The sequence below is a fragment of the Plectropomus leopardus genome, chromosome 15 (assembly GCF_008729295.1).
Source record: "Plectropomus leopardus isolate mb chromosome 15, YSFRI_Pleo_2.0, whole genome shotgun sequence".
Taxonomy (NCBI): domain Eukaryota; kingdom Metazoa; phylum Chordata; class Actinopteri; order Perciformes; family Serranidae; genus Plectropomus; species Plectropomus leopardus.
In genome coordinates, this window is record NC_056477.1 from 2793189 (window position 1) to 2810185 (window position 16997).

Here is a 16997-nt window from a genome sequence, read left to right on the forward strand (position 1 = left end):
AAACAGGTAAACACATGGGTGATGGTGCAGACTTCAGTCATGTGACAGTCTGCACATGCCACTGTGGTAGTTTAACTGAAGAAGATGTGTGCACAACAAGTTCAAAGAATAAAAGAAAATTAAAATTAAAAGAATTTTGGGTACAAAGCACATAAATCCAAGCATCCACATACACAGAGTTATACATGTCTATACAAGTTGTGTGAGTAGATATTTTATTGCGTTTTGTATTTTGTGTTTGTTTTTCTCTTTGACTCTACCCTCTCTGAAGTGTGTTTCTGTGGTCTTTGAGGTGTGTGAGTGTGAGTGTGAGTGAGTGTGAGTGTGTGTATATTAACTGCTTCCTCTCTCCTCTGCTGTGCAAACTGAAGGTGAAGGGGGAATGGGTAAGTTCTTGCCCCTGCCCAGTGTTGTGCATCCAATCACAAGCCAGCTTTCATTTGCTGTCATTGGTGCATCTCATGTCATCTACATGTTCATTCATTTGCCAGTGGATGAATGTATCTGCTTTTCTTTTTTTTTAATCAAATCATTCTAATCAGGTCTGTAAATGTTGATTTGTTTTCACGGTTAATGTGGAGTCATGAATGTGCTTAACTGTGAGTGTAAAGCTACGCGGTGCTACACTTCACAATTGGACCTCCCTGAAAAAGTAAACGCTACTTCACCGCAGGCTACCAAAATGTATTTTATTACCTTAAATGTCTCCATAAACAGACTTTGTCGGGCTTTTGTTGTAAAGAGGACAGCCACAGATTTTATCACAAGGTTATGTAGAATTATTGAGTTAGAAAGGTAATTTAAAAGGCAAGGCAGCTTTGTTTGTATAACGCTTTCATACAACAGGGAAATTCAGAATGCTTTACAGAGCAATGAAATACAAAAACATAATCAAGGATACAGACTTACAATAAAAGAATAAAGAGGTAAGATAAAAAAGGTCAAATTAATTACAAAACTATTTAAAATTTTTAAATAAAAATCACTATAAAAAATAGCAAAAGTGCAGAAAAAAGATGCAAAAAATCACAAGGTCCTTGTTTATTATAAGAGCCTTGCTGTTATGATAGAAATGGGTGTCAGAGCGCATCATAAACCATTAATAAAGGTCAAGTTATCAAGTTTATATAACACTTGTCTCACTTGATTATTCACTAAAAATCACTAAGTTATTCTTTTTTTTTTTTTTGAAATTATTGTGGCCATTGTTGTCGTTGACACAGTCGCTCTGCTCTGCCATTAATCCGAACAAACACATGCACACACACTTCTGTTGATTCATTTCCCTGGCTCTGTTTGAAATTGCATACTAAGTATGATGCAAAATTAAACATACAGTGTGTTCAGACTTCATAAGATTTGGATTTTGTGCACATGAGAAATGTGAGGCAGACTTTTTAAAAATTAACCATTCAATAAAGTAAGGTGATGTGAAGGTACTGTTCAGAGGAAAGGCTCAGGAGCCCACAGTTATAATGTACTGCAGAAAACATATTTAACCCTCTGAGACCTGGAAAAAAAAAATTAAAAAAAGAGAGAAAAAAACTTTCTTATGCTGCTTTCATGCACCTTTCACAGATATTTAAACCTTTGAAACCTGAGCAGATTGGTTTTATTTATTTTTTAAAAATGGCTAAAAAGGCAATGAGCAACTTGGTAAGAAATGTCACAAAACTGCAATAAATTAGTGAAAGAAAATGACCTGAAAAGTTGTCCAGAGAGAGAAAAATCATTAGAAGATAATAATAAAACAATTAATTTCCGTGTCACTTGCACATTCAGGTTTTTGAAGAAATCAAACCACTTTGCTTAGGTTTCAAAACATTTACACTAAAATATTGTGTAATTTTAAGTCATTGTTAGTATTATACTGGAAAATATTAAATTGAGTGGTGCTGATTTACATTTAGGATGAACAATTTTAATTAAACGGCAGCTCAGACAGGTAACGTCCTGGTGAATACAGTCATGTGATGCAGAGAAGATGCATTACTTGAGAGTACTTCAGTGTGAATAATCTGCTGGTAATGGCATACTTAAGCCTTAGAAGTGCTGTATTTAATTTTGGAGAGGTACTTGATAGTTGAGTCTCATTAGCAGCCTCATTAGTTGGTGGTTTGGTTCAACTACCGACCTAAAACGTCAATATCTGGCGACCTGGGAATGACACACAGCAATCAAATATCTTTCTACGTAGTTTAATACATAGTATGCAGTAAATTAGTATGCAGTTTTGAATACAGCCCCTGTGTGCTTACACGCATCAGCGTTACCTTAATCCCGCCTCTCTGCTCTCACAGGTGGATGAATCCCAAACAGGTGAACCCGGCTGGCTGGGAGGAGAGCTCAGGGGTCGCACCGGTTGGTTTCCAGCCAATTACGCCGAACGGATACCCGACAGTGAAGCACCGATCAGCCTGCGCGCCACAGCCTCAGCCACACCCACCTCAGCCCAGCAGCCAATGTCCACGCCTCCCCCAGCACCCGGACACACCTCCTCCTCCACGTCCTCCGCCAACAGTAACTGGGCCGACTTCAGCACCACGTGAGTCCTGCTTGTGTCTTTAAATTTTACTGCCAAAAGATTTGAAATATTAACAGTATCAAGAAAAAACATTCATGCACTCCTGCTGGTTGATATATTGACAGCTCTGTTACCATTTTAGGCTCCATGTGTCCATTTTAAACACATAAAACTCAACCACACACCTGTGGTGCTCCTCTAATGCACGGGTCGCCTGTGTGCTTATATTCCCAGTTGGCCGTCCAACACAGCCAGTCAATCAGACAGCGAGGGATGGGACGCATGGCCGACCTCTTCAACCAGTCAGAATCCTTCGCTCAGTGTTCCCTCAGCGCAGCTACGACAGCGCTCCGCCTTCACACCTGCTACGATGACGACGGGCTCGTCTCCTTCTCCTGTGCTGGGACAGGTAGGAACACGGCGAAACTCTATGTTAAACCCTGGACCTTATTAGGATAAATGTTTCAATGATTTGCTGCTGTGTTTTAACATCTGTTTGTCAGGGGGAGAAGGTCGAGGGTCTTCAGGCTCAGGCGTTGTATCCCTGGAGAGCGAAGAAGGACAACCACCTCAACTTCAACAAAAATGAGGTAGATGAGCATTCGCCCGTATGGAAACTATACATTTCACTCTGAGTTATTGACTCATAGTCTGCAACTTTTTTTCTGAGTTGGATCTTTTTTTAGAACTAATAATAATGTTGTTATTGTTGATGCAGATAATAACAGTGTTGGAGCAGCAGGACATGTGGTGGTTAGGTGAACTGCAGACCGGACAGAGAGGCTGGTTCCCCAAAAGTTACGTCAAGCTCATCTCTGCCACCATGACGCCCCCGCCTGGTGCCACAACACGCAGCAAAAACACCAGGTGGGTTAAAATGTTGCAGCAACTTAGAATTTATGAATGACTTTTGCTGTGACTCAGTGTGTTTAATGTAGAGTGGAAAAATCACTTTTTAAAGAAGTTGAATGTAGACTCTTATATGATGATATTATATTGAAGTGTAACAGTACTTGATAAATTTGTTTTTAAAGGCAAATTTGGCTCTTTATATCAAATATTTTTTTGTGATTTAAAAAAAAAAAGTGACATTTATTAAAGAAATGAAAGATTTTATTTTCCTTGTCTCTTCCAGTGAATCTGGAGTATCAGAAAGCCCACCCAATGGAAAACGTCCCTCCCCTTCCCCGACAAAACCCTCCGAGTCTGGAGAAGGTAACACACACAAACATGTGAATAAAGATTTTTTTAAAAAAAGGAAAAGCCAGTTTGATAATTGTCATTGACTCCATGTGTCCTCATCATGTGAACAGAGTATGTGGCCATGTACACCTACGAGAGCAGTGAACAGGGCGACCTGAGTTTCCAGCAAGGAGATATCGTCATGGTGACCAGGAAAGAAGGTGACTGGTGGACGGGCATGGTCGGGGGAAAGACCGGAGTCTTCCCTTCCAATTATGTCAAACCACGAGACTCGGCGTCAGAGGTGAGAGCTCGCTCAGAATATATGAGGACGAACCAATACCGCGGGTTTGTCTTTGACATTTTTACACAGGAAGGGAAATATTTGTAATGATTTTTGTTTAAATTTTGTCTTCAGGCTTTGGGACCAGCAGGGAAGACGGGCAGCCTTGGAAAGAAACCAGGTTAGCTCTCAGTTACCCTTTTTGCAGATGATACCATCTTGTTTCTGTCAGATATAAATCTTTAAGATAAAGCCAATAGCTGTTTTAGTTTTGACATTAAGATTTAATTCACGTTTTTACCTTTGGCATTTCAAAATTAAAGAGATACTGAACCTGGCTGACTAACATCATCCTCTTTGAAATTTTTTTTCCATCAGAGATCGCTCAGGTGATCGCCCCTTACAGTGCCACAGGAGCAGAGCAGCTGACGTTAGCTCCGGGTCAGCTCATCCTCATCAGAAAGAAGAACCCAGGGGGCTGGTGGGAAGGGGAGCTCCAGGTACTCACGCTCAAACTCTAATACACGCAAAGAAACGTTCACTGAGCTAACCTTACATGAAAAGAAAGGACATGGCACAGAAAAAAGCCATCTACCTAAATTTGTTAATATACATTTTAGTCATTAAACTGCATTTGGCTTTGGATTATCTGGCGTATATTTACCTCTATATTGCAAGTCTAAGTCACTTGTCTGATTGGTTCAGGCCCGGGGGAAAAAGCGCCAGATAGGTTGGTTTCCAGCCAACTATGTGAAGCTGCTCAGTCCCAGCACCAGCAAGACGACGCCCACAGAGCCCACCCCTCCTAAACTGGCTCCTGCCAGCACAGGTACACTCACAAATAAATACACATGCAATACAATACCTTAAAGTCTTTGTGTTCACACTATACTGGGACACTGAATGACTGGATAATATGTAATATAAACATAACTGTGTTAATAACAGCTGAAGGGAAAGCAGTTCTTTAGAAAGTTGTGGTCCATAAATAATGAATAAAAATATCTAATATGTACTGTGTTTTAGAGAGTTTAAGTTACTTTGAGTCACTAAAACTAGTACAGTGGATGTTACTTCAATGAGAGAACATACAATCATTGTCTGGCCCTTATGACGTACATATTAAACTTTAATAGCAGTCCCTTCAAGGTTTTGCCAGCGTTTGTTATTTTTACCCAAAAATGCCAGATTTCACTGCAGCTAGAAAAGTGTTTGTAAATCAGTGTTGTTTGTGTTCCACCACAAGACGTGGTTAGACGTTTGTGTTGCACACGTCTGCCTCTTCACAACCGCAAACAAGGAGGTGAATTTGGTGATGTCATACGAGGACAGCCGTGATTGTTGAAACTCATGGTAAATTACTGTTGTTGGATAAATCTGCAGAAAAGTTGCGGTAATTGGACAGAATTACACTGGGATTGTTTGACTTTGTGTTATTTGTTGTAGAGTTACTACATCTATATTATCTGTGTTTATATGTGGTGTCTGTAGATATCTCGTAACTAGAAAACTATGGTTTTATATTAAAATGTGGCATTGTCTGTGTGACTGTCACGTGACCTCGAAGCTGAAAATGTTGACATTGTGTCTGTCACGTCTGTGTGAAGCTGTGTGTCAGGTGATCGGCATGTACGACTACGTGGCCCAAAACGACGACGAGCTGGCCTTCCAGAAGGGTCAGGTGATCACGGTGCTCAACAAGGACGACTGTGATTGGTGGAAGGGAGAGCTCAACGGGAGGGAGGGTCTGTTTCCTAGCAACTACGTCAAACTCACCACGGATACCGACCCGAGCACGCAGTGTGAGTACAACACACACACATCGACTCCCGTGAATCACACACACCAGACTAAAATTAACATATTAACATACTCTCAATGAAAGTAGTGTAACACTCACACACAGTCACACTTACACAAACACTCTCTCTCCCTCTCTCACACACACACACACACACACACACACACCCCAGAGCCAGGTGTGGAGATGCTGTCCCTCTCTCAGTGTTTGACCCTGGATTGGTTTGACCTTTTGACCTTTCACCTTGACACTCCTTTGGGCCTCTTTGATAACCTCCCAGTCATGCAACACCTCTGGGTGGTGTTTGTGTGTGTTTGTGTGGTGTGTATGTGCATGCATGTGTGTGTATATTTGCGCGCATCCGTGTAAAAGTGTTTCCCCTCTCCCTGCATGTGTCCCCTCAGCATGATCCACCATAGACTTAGAGTTTCTAGAGCTGAGCAAAGAGCCACTGTCGCTGAACATGGACTGAACGCAGCGCTTTGACTAGTTGAATTTGTGGGTATTTTTGGCACCACTGAGCCAAAATGTGCCTCTTTATAATAATAAAAATGATAAAACTATGAACAAGGGGTGTGTTTAGGGAGGCAATGCAGCTTGAGGATTGTAACTGAGATTAAAAGTAAATGAAAACAGTAAACACTTTATTAATTACAGTACAAACAGTAAACAACAATTAAGGAATTACTTGACTGCTGCAACTGCAATTTGCAATTTGTGTGCATGATATGAAAATAAAAGAAATCAATCAATCATATTGTTAAACACATTAAAAATTAATGTTACGTACAAAGAATGAAACTTTGAATTCTGGGTGAACCAAAGGCCAAAATAATAAAGAGTTTGGCCTAATCCCTCAAAAACAAAAGAGGCAAACAAAAAGACTCGGCCTGACTCCCTGAAATAAACAAAAACTGAAGAAAAAAAAATTATGTTTCACTTCTACAGTTTCTTGCTGTAATTTAAGTGTTTATGCTATTTACAATATACAAAAGATGTCAGCACTAAAGCTAGGGCTAGCAGTATGCTAACACACACACACACACACAAAAAAATATCTAACGTTAAGAACTTGTAAAGAAAAAAGTTTTAAAAAATTGAAAACATATCCTTTGTTAAAATAAAAATATTCCTATAAATATTGTGACACTGAGTTCAGTCACATTAGCCAGGCATAAGAAACCAAAAAAATTAAACTTAATTAAACTTATTAAAGAAACATAATTTAAATGGTCGAGAAGTGTTTGATGCAGTTATTAGGATTTGATTTCCTTTCTTTGATGGGTCATGGACCACTTTAATCAATTAAAAAAAAATACATTTTCAAACTGGTTTTGGATAAACGAAACCCCAGAGAGGACCAAAATACTGAATTTTACCAACAGATTCCTCTCTTGACTCAGCTGCTGCTCGTGAGTGAAACATGAGACAGAGAGTCCATGAATGAAGGCTCGGTCATACTGTCTGCATTGAACATCAGCAGACTGCTGCGGTCACATGGACGCAGATCCATTTATAGTACAGTTGCCGGTCCGTGTCAGCCCCTGGTAGTAAACAGGAGAGCTTGAAGGTCCTTCTATTGCAAAAGTGAAACTAAACGATGATGCCTGGCTGGACTAAATGTCCGTTTAATATCCAACTAATGCAGAGTTTTGGACCCGACTGAAGTTTGGAACGAGAGGTTAGAGCGTGCACAGTCGACGTGTTTATTAAGCCTACAGTCTGTGCGCTCAGAAAAAATGGGCTGCACGCAGACGTCCGCATAGAGTCTGAGCAGACCGCCACATACATGTGGAGGACAAGATTTAAGTCAAACAGACGGGCGCAGACCCACACGTCCACACAGATACTATACGTTGGCCTGAAGAGTGTATTAACTCCAGTCTACTTGGTGTTGATAATGCACCTCTAAGCTGGTTTGCCAACCGCCAATAAACACAAAAAAAACAGAAGACTAAGCAGAGAGTGGATTTTTTATTATTATTTTATTTTTTAAATGTTTTTTTCCTTCCTCACCCCAAGGGAGAGCGAGTGGGGATGATATGCAGAAAAAGGGCCACAGCTTGCACTCAAGCATAGGCCGCTGCAAAGAACGTAGGTCATGTCCACACGGAGACGGAACCGGTCTGTGTCTTTTTCATTTTAAAAAAGTTTTACGTAAACACAGAATCACCTCAAGAAATGTGTGTGTCCACACAAAACCACTGAAAACGCTGTAGTATACATGCCAGGCCTGTAAGTGGCGCTGTAACACTGTCATAGAAATACACCAAAAACAGAGAATAAGACATGGAGCATGCACATAAAACTTGTGCGATGGAAATAAACACACAAAGAAGGAGATGGCGGAGAATACGAGTCGAGCTAGAAAGGAGACATTTGTGTGGAGCAGAAGATTCTGCTGTAAAAGCCATATCACGCTCAGAAGCTTCTGCAGCACAAACGCAACACTGTAATTCGCCGTTGTTGTTGTTGTTGTTGTTGTTGGCGGCGGCGGGATTAGCGCGTGCGGGTAAAGGGAGAGGTGGGGCTATGGTGTCATCGGTTCAGGGAAGACGATTATGGGTTGTAACACGGAAACCCAAGGGTGACGTCCTCAGATTTGTTTACTCTGGGACCCGGTTTCAAAAATTAGTGGATTTGGACTCCCAAAACGCCGGTTCCATGTGAAAAAACTTTTGCGTATACACCTAAACTCGTCTCCGTATGGACATGTCCTTAGACTACATGGGGTGGACATTCTACTCGCTGAGCTAAAGGCCGCCACTCCACCCTAGTTTTCAGCTCAGCTCACTTAGAAACCCAACTGACTTGGTACCAAAAAAAAAGGAACCGCGTACACGGTACTATTCACAACTTTTGACAATGGAAAACCAAAAAAGAGCAAGTCCAAGTGCGTGGAGCTGTTCCGCACCATGCAGTGGAAATGCAGCATGAATTATCGAGCGAACACAGGCTGCTCAAAATTCATACGTTAGTTAACTCTTTAATTCTCTGCAAATCTCTCCGTCTGGCTGCTTGCTGCTGCGCCGCTCGCTCTAGATCCTCTACTTCTATGCTAGTTAGCGCACACCTCCACACTCTCTGTCTTGCTGCACGCTCCACCCACCTAGCACCCGATTGGTTGTTGTTGTTGTTGTTGTTGTTGTTGTTGTTTTGTTTAGTTGTTTTTGTTGATGTTGTTGTTGTCGTCCTCTCTCTAGGATCATATCATTACCCAGAACCCCCCTCTCCTCAAAGCCCTCAAAGAGACCCACTAGGCCACGCCCACTAGGCCACTCAACCAATGGGACAGCAGCAAGAGGTCACATGACCCGGAAATGGCGACTCTCCACCAATAGAAGCCAGAGAGAGAGAGACAGACAGACAGACTGTAACGTTAAAACGCCCAGTGGTGGCGAGAACTCTGTCTATGCATGGCTCTGACTGGACTTGGCCAAACTCTGTTTATCTAAGGCTCTGGCTCCAAACAGCACAGGAGGGGGATCAATAGTCACTCTCCTCTCCGACTTTTCTTCTCCTCCTCCATCCTCCCCTCCTCCTCCTCTTCTTCTCTTTCTCTTTCAAAGGGTGTTTAAAGGAGGAGAGGAGATGAGACTATTGAGCTCCTTTCTCCCAGATTGGACTGATGAACATGTTTCTGACTGGGTCACAGTGACTGTACACACACACACACACACACACACTTACACACACACACACACATCAACACACGTCCATGCACAGCCCTATCGTAGCGTGGTACAGTGGATAGTGGGTCATTTTGTGGCTTTATGGGAGATTCTGTCATTAGAATCGGTAGCTCAGCTCATACCCCGTTCCCTTTTTTTTCCCTCCTATTTCTTTAACCTCGCTCCCATTGGTTCAGCAGCTTCATTCACCTGTCAGTCAAAAGCGCTGGCTCGACCCCAGTCTCCTCACTAACCCCTCCCTTCCCACAGCTTCACAGAAAGACCCACTATCTGCTGGAGGACAAGTCTCAATGTTAAAGTCTTCACCTCTCCTCTCCTCAATGCCAAAGACTCCTTCTTCCTTCTTTTTTTTTGCGTAAAAAAAAGGAGATGAAGTAATGGGAGAGGAGAGGAAACGAGGCAGTATTGAGACACGTCCCACAGCGGCTGAGTGCTAAGTTTCAACCCAGGATGCCGCTCCCTTCTATCGTTTATCCACTTCTTCCTCCTCTCTTTCTCCGCTAGGAAAGGAGGCATAGAAGGGAGTGAGCAGCTGGAATGGGACTCAGCCCGTGTAGCTCAGGGCTATAAATGGAAAGCCATGCTTGTAACTGCTTAGCATACGAGCTAACCAAATTACACGCACACACAAACATGGTACAGAGAGTTTGGAGTATGACCTGGAACAGTGTGAACATATTGCGCACACACACACACACACACACACACACACACACACACACACACACACTCAGACACAGAGATAATGGTTTTTATCCGTTGTAGTTTAACATTCTGAATATGTATTAACTTTAACTGATCCGTTTCTATGTTCTGTTGGTTTTGTTTACATGTTTATTGTTTCGTCTGTTGCTATGATGGTGATGATGAGACGCTGTCACACTGTTGAGGGCGAGACCAGGATGACGGACGCAGGCAGATTTGGTACTAAATGTGTAGGGGTGGAACGATTTGTCAAAAAAACAATAATAACTCGCTCACGTCCGTCGTCTCATCTTTGAATCATTCCAGTTAAAGGAATCGTGGGACATTTTGGGAAATGTCCTCGTTTGCTTTCTTGATGAGCGTTTGAATGAGAAAATCAATAACGCTCTCTTGTAGGGCTAAAACTAAGAATTATTTTTATTCGCAGTTATTCTGTCCATTATTTTTTCAAATAAAAGTAGTAATAAACTTTGTATAGCAGCTTTTAAAACACACTCACAAAGTGCTTTACAATATAACTAAATACATTAAAAAGACGAGGGCGAATGAAATAAAGTGTCATCAATTAAAAAATAAAATAAAATAAGGCTAAAATTCAAAATTAAACCAATAAGATGGCAATAAAATAGACAGACAGCTCCTCTAAAATCAGAGTATGCTTTCTGACAGAAGTGGATTTCTGTGAGAGACTTAAACAAAAACAATCATTTTGTCAATATAATGTCAGAAAATAGTAAAACAGGCAATTTCCCAGTAGCCAGTTACATCTTAAAATGGTCTGTTTATCCCACTAACTGTCCAAAAACCCAAAGCAATTAAATGTATTATCACGAACAACAAAGACGGGCTTCAAATTCTCACATTTAAGAAGCATGAAACCAGAAAATGTTTTGGCTAAAACAGTGATTTAATGCTCAGATAGCTGCCAGTTCATTTTCTATCAGTTAACTAATCGATTAATTGACTAGTCGTTGCAGCGCTGTTCTCATGTCTGTTAAATTTGAATCTAGAGCGAGGCGGTGATTAGCTGAATTTAGCACAAAACTTTGGAAATGTTGACCGCGGCTCAAAATAAACCTAAAGCTCCTCCAAAGCCAGAATATAACTTCATGCAAATCTAAAACTTTACGTTTTCATTTGTGCATGTATGAAACAAAATCCAACATGTTAACTTGTGAACTTTAGCAGTGTTCATTTTATTTTATTTTTTGAATGCACAGATGTACATTTTGATTTTCTCATTTCACACTCAGAGAAAGCGATTATTTCCCAAAATGGCAAACTTTTCCTCTAAATAGCTCAGCCGTTTTTAGTTGTGGCTCAATTTCACAAACTATTTTTGAAGTCGTTTGAGCTTTACCTCCTTGAATTTCCCAAACTGTGATGCACCTTTTTTTTTTTTTTTAAAGCTTTTAGCTCCAACTTCATGCACACACACACACACACACACACAAAAACCTGATTTCATGTTTGCTTCCCCCTGCACTGCAAAACCTACTGTATCACACCGCGCACAATCATTTCACCCCTACTAGATGTTAGGGAGGAAACCTGTGAAATCTTAAAATCATCTCAGCACAGTTTGATCCCACTAAATGTCATAAGCTTTACAGCGCTGCTCCGAGTCCTTAAAGCATCTTATGTCATATTTTATCTTGTATCATATCACTGATTCACGAGGGCTTTGTGGAGGGACAGTGACGGACAAACTGACAGAAATCACCCCCAGTATATCTTCTGCATTTCCCCCCAGCAACATAGCCGCCCGTCTATTTGTTCCCATAGCAACAGACTAGTGTTATAGTGGTTGCCATATCAGATTTGTATTGTTTTGTTTTTGTTTATCCAGATGACAGTATTGTGATTTTTAATGTTTACCCGCAGAAACAGAAACAGCAAATGATTATTGAACTACGCAACTTTTTATACAACAAGCAATAGAGTTGTTATTATTATTATATTATTATTAACCTGCTTGGATCCCATTGGCTCCTCGGTGTCAGTATTGGAGGACTCTGATTGGGTGATGAGTCAAAGACCATCGGTTGTTAAAGTGAAGGCCAAATCTGTCGGGGTGGGAATCAGCAGAAGCCCCAAAATACCATGTTATCACAGAACTAAAATTGCGACGTGATATTACAGCGATTTTAAAGGTTTTTTGATACGCCCTGTAAATTCAATAAAATAGAAATCACAATTTATTACTTACTTCAACTACAAATTATGTTCAGAAACAGGAAAACATTGCAAACATCTGTTTTATCTAATTAGATAAATATTAATCATTTTTATCACAGAAAAATGTATCAACTGAAAAAAAAGTTGATCTTATTTTAATTTGTATTTGCATTACTACTAATTCATATGATAAAAATAAATTAAAAAACTGATCGTTGGCATAAACATATCAATGCAATATTTGGGATCCCACAGTCATGGAACAACCTGGAAAAGTCATGGAATTTCATAATCACAATGTCCATGCCTGGGCAAAGTCACTGAAATAGTAAAAATTATCAAAAATGTTGGAATTATGTTTTGTGTAATTAAACTGTTACAGTATTTTTTAGTGGATATCTTCCATGAAATGCAACTTAACAACACCTTTATTTTCTGAAGCTGATAACGTATTTGAGCTAAACATGCGTCAATCTTCTGGTGTGTTTCCTCATTTTCTCTCTTCGTGTACGTGAAGAAAGTTGGAATCATGTAGTGTGAAAAACTCAGGGCAAATGGTGCAAAAAAAAGTAAAATGGGTCCTTGAAAAGTCGTGTAAAAGTTTTGAAATTTTGTCCATAACAATGTGTGGAAATCTTGAATGTATCCACCCAAAATACGCTATCGTATTTCGATTTTTTCCCCCACCCCTACAAATTTTGGATTGTTTTGGGTCCTCACTGTTTAACAGATCCTCAGATCAGTTTTGTGACCGATGGTCGAGACTTCTCCCAGTCAGAGTGAGTATTTTAGTTTAGAACAAAGACCCAGTTCGACCAGAGCCGTGCTCCACGCCAGCCGGGGCGATATTATCCCAACAAAGCCTGTTTCGACGTGCTAACTGTCCCATCCGCAGCAGTTTTTGTCCCTGTTCGCATTAACTTTAAATCATTTCGGGGACTCGCGGTGCTGCAGGTGGAAGCTACACACAGTCTGCATTTATAGAGTGAATTTATGGTGCAGGATTTTAACATTTAAGTCTTTTACCATTTTTAACAGAACACTCTGCTGTGACGCACAGCTCTGGTCTAATCTGGTTTATTACAAATAAATAAATCAAAGCTCTGTATGATCTATAGTTAATCTAATGAATGGTAACGGTTGATGCTTCGTGTGGATTATAAATAGCAACTCTGATGAATGGACGAATGGATTCACGGCCAAATGTAATTAGACTGCACTCAGTGTCAGTGAATGAGCCAGTGAGTGAAAATAAAGCATGAATGTTACGAATGGTCGGACGGATACGCAGACGAACGTAAAGGATACTTGAATGAACGCGTGAATGAAAATGTACAGAATGTTAGCGTAGCGTTGGTCGTTTTATTGGTGGAGATTTGATGAAGCGGTTAATCTGACTGGTCCTGATGATTAAATGCTCTGAGACAGACTCAAGTCGATGGCGTCGTCACTGTTTCACACACATGAAGTTACTCAGACTTCTTATGTACAAAGAAACTGCTTTAAGCTTGAGGAAGCTTCTGATTAAACGAAAAGATAAAGCGCTGACGTTTACAGTCATAAGTCTGTTACATTAAACATTACAGAGTAACATTAAAAGAGAGAAAAAATGATGTCCCGAGTGTGTTATTAGTGAGTAATATTACCTGAAGCTGCATTAGTTACTAGTTTGATCAACTATATAAGGCATCTGCAGTTGTTTTCAGCTGAAATATAAAAATTTCAATTTTAGAAGCAAAAATATATATCGGCTGTACGGAAGCATAATGCGAAAATTTAAAAAAAAAAAAAAAAAAAATCTTGTTTTTCTGCAAAAGTTGACGGGACTATAATCTCTTTTGTTTTCTTCCTGAAAACTCAAAATTAAGATTTATTAGTCTATCTTATTCAGAAAAATATTTCAAGATATTTTTTGGTGATTTAAATAAAAAAAAGAAAATGATAAGAAAAAAATAGATCTTTCTTAATTTCAACTTTTGTCCGTAAGGACAGAACACAAAGAAAGCTAAATATTTTGGAAGCTACTCAATAACATTTTTTTTTTTACTTTTTTGCAATCATCTTAAATCAGTTTTATTTTATTTATTTATTTATTTTTTTAGATTACATTATTCGGGCTTTTATTGCCTTTCTTGACAGGACAGTGTGAGTCAAACCTGCGGCCGCTGCGGCTCACAGCCTCTGTACACGGGGCACCGCTCTATCCACTGAGCCACCAGACACCCCTGCTGAAAACAATTTTAGGTAACAAAAGTCATGAATATCCTCATAATTACCACACTGTTGGTGAGTGTGATATACGCTAATATCCAGACGGTTTCTGCTCTCTACAGTCAGAACAGAAGCCCGATTAGGAAGCTTTCTTAGCAGAAAATAACTGCTGCCATAAATCCAAACTTTTAATAGCCATTTGTCTTTAATCTTTACACACATACACACAGATTTTTGACAAGTGAATGACTCAAACACACAGATTCATGCACACTGACTCACATGACAGACTTTCGACTCAAACGTTCCTCCAGAGTGTTTCACTGCCTGTTTGTTGATCTCAGGTATGTATTTTGTGGTAATGTTGGTGGTATTATGTGTTTTTCTTTTGCCTTTTTTTTACTCCTTCCACGTGTCAGAACGTTTAGCGACTGCGGCCGTTTGTATTTCAGGGTGCGCCGACCTGCACCTGCTGGACATGCTGAGCCCCATGGAGAGGAAGAGGCAGGGATACATCCACGAGCTGATCGTCACCGAGGAGAACTACGTCAACGACCTGCAGCTCGTCACAGAGGTAAACGCAGTCTTCACAGCTTCTGTAGTCAAAACACTTCATAAAACACAAAATATTTACCAGTTTTGATGGATGTCAATTAGAAGTTTTATAGTTATAGGATGCTCTATGCTGAGTTTCATCTACAGATACAAGATGACCAGGAAACAATAAATACTTTTAGTTTTGTGGCATTTAAATGGTCAAAGTGGAGACTGAAAATCAGCCTAAAACATTTTCTTTTCTATATTTTGCTAAAGCTTTTGACACTGCCATTGACACATTAAGACAAAACTCAAAACGGACATGTTTTTTTTTAAGTCTTGATTTCATATTTTAGTTTGGTATAATCTTTATTTTTGTCTGAATTGATATTACAAGTTTTATTTTGTTTCTGTTTTTGATGTATGCACAAAATATATTATGATATTTTCTTGTATTCTTCTATTGCCATTTATTGTTTTGTGCCTTATTTACTATTTCTGTGCCATTTAATTTAATTTGTACTGCAATTTGATTGTTTTAAACTTGAGCAAATTGGCATAATTTCTTTTAAAAACACGGGAAGAAGGCAATGGAAAGCTTTGGAAGAAATTACCCCCAAAAATTAAGAAGTTAGTTGAAAAAAAAAAATTAGCCAAACAAGAAAAGGAAAATAAAATAAAATGAAACATGCTAAAGGAGATTACCTGAAAGAGTACTTAAAGAGTAATATGAATTCTGTTATGTATTTTTAAATATCTAGTTATGATAACTGGAATCATGGTTTTTTAAAATAGTTTTCTAAATTCAGAAAATATCTTGCAAATTTTCACAAAATGTCTTGGTAAGTTGCTCATTGCCTGCACACTTGATTTGACTAATGCTGACTTTATTAATGCGTATAAAACTCAGCAGATTAATTTAAAAGAAAAAGAAAAATGTACTAATTGCTGGTTTTTCTCACTATTGGTGAAATCCGTAGTAACTTTTCTGTGCGTGTGTGTGTGTGTGTGTGTGTGTGTGTGTGTGTGTGTGTGTGTGTGTGTGTGTTCAGATTTTTCACAAACCTCTGTTGGAGTGCGAGCTGCTGACGGAGAAGGAGGTCGCCATGATCTTCGTCAACTGGAAGGAGCTCATCATGTGCAACATCAAACTGCTCAAGTAAGAATGAAAAACACACACACACACACACACACACACACACACACACAGGCAGTGTGTTTTTGTTTCACATTACAGACTTTTGCATTCGAGTCTTTTGTGTCAGTTAGTTATTTTTATTTCAAAGATAACATTTGTCTCAGAAGGTTCAGCTGTTGGAAAGATGCTGGAAAATAAAACCGTTTTTGTTCCTTCTCTCCCCAACCTGACCCAGAATGGTGCACTACGTTTAAAAAATTTTTAAAAATCAATTTTAAAATTTTTGTTTTTCTGACACTTTTTCACAAAGTGTATTTATCACAGATGTTCGGTATTGAGTTAAAAACACAAACAGCAGATCAAACTTCTCGTCGTGCTCTCTTCTCTCCTCCTGCAGAGCTCTCAGAGTGAGGAAGAAGATGTCGGGCGATCGGATGCCGGTGAAGATGATCGGTGACATCCTGACCAACCAGCTGCCTCACATGCAGCCGTACATCAGGTTAATGAATGCTCATTTAGACGTCTAAAAGCATTTTGTTTTATTTTTTTGGAAAAAATGAATCTTTTGATGGTGAAGGTTACTGACCCCTCGCTTAAACTGATGCGACTGTGTGCACTTTGTAGGATAATGTAGCTATTGCCCAATAGTTTTTTTTCTTTATTTTCTTGTCTTTGCTTTTGTTGTATAAAGTTTTGATTTATAGGGCGCACGTTTTAAGGCAGATGTTGTTTTCTAATTCTGTGAT

General features: G+C 39.6%; 1 protein-coding gene and 1 long non-coding RNA gene across 2 annotated transcripts in view; one reads left to right on the forward strand and one right to left on the reverse strand.

Annotated features, from left to right (window-relative positions):
* itsn1 (intersectin 1 (SH3 domain protein)) overlaps positions 1-16997 on the forward strand; it is a 53395-nt gene that overhangs the window by 31393 nt on the left and 5005 nt on the right. The window contains exons 21-33 of the mRNA XM_042501981.1: positions 2301-2545; positions 2759-2933; positions 3028-3114; positions 3243-3391; positions 3660-3739; positions 3838-4010; positions 4125-4170; positions 4368-4489; positions 4695-4818; positions 5597-5791; positions 15029-15150; positions 16166-16272; positions 16649-16750. Coding sequence (XP_042357915.1) covers positions 2301-2545; positions 2759-2933; positions 3028-3114; positions 3243-3391; positions 3660-3739; positions 3838-4010; positions 4125-4170; positions 4368-4489; positions 4695-4818; positions 5597-5791; positions 15029-15150; positions 16166-16272; positions 16649-16750 — 1727 coding nt within the window. The remainder of the gene's footprint in view (positions 1-2300; positions 2546-2758; positions 2934-3027; positions 3115-3242; positions 3392-3659; positions 3740-3837; positions 4011-4124; positions 4171-4367; positions 4490-4694; positions 4819-5596; positions 5792-15028; positions 15151-16165; positions 16273-16648; positions 16751-16997) is intronic.
* Positions 1255-12507, reverse strand: LOC121954474. Its single transcript, XR_006106575.1, has 3 exons — positions 11620-12507; positions 2703-2709; positions 1255-1267 (listed from the first exon to the last, which is right to left on the reverse strand). It is a non-coding gene; the product is annotated as an uncharacterized LOC121954474 (long non-coding RNA).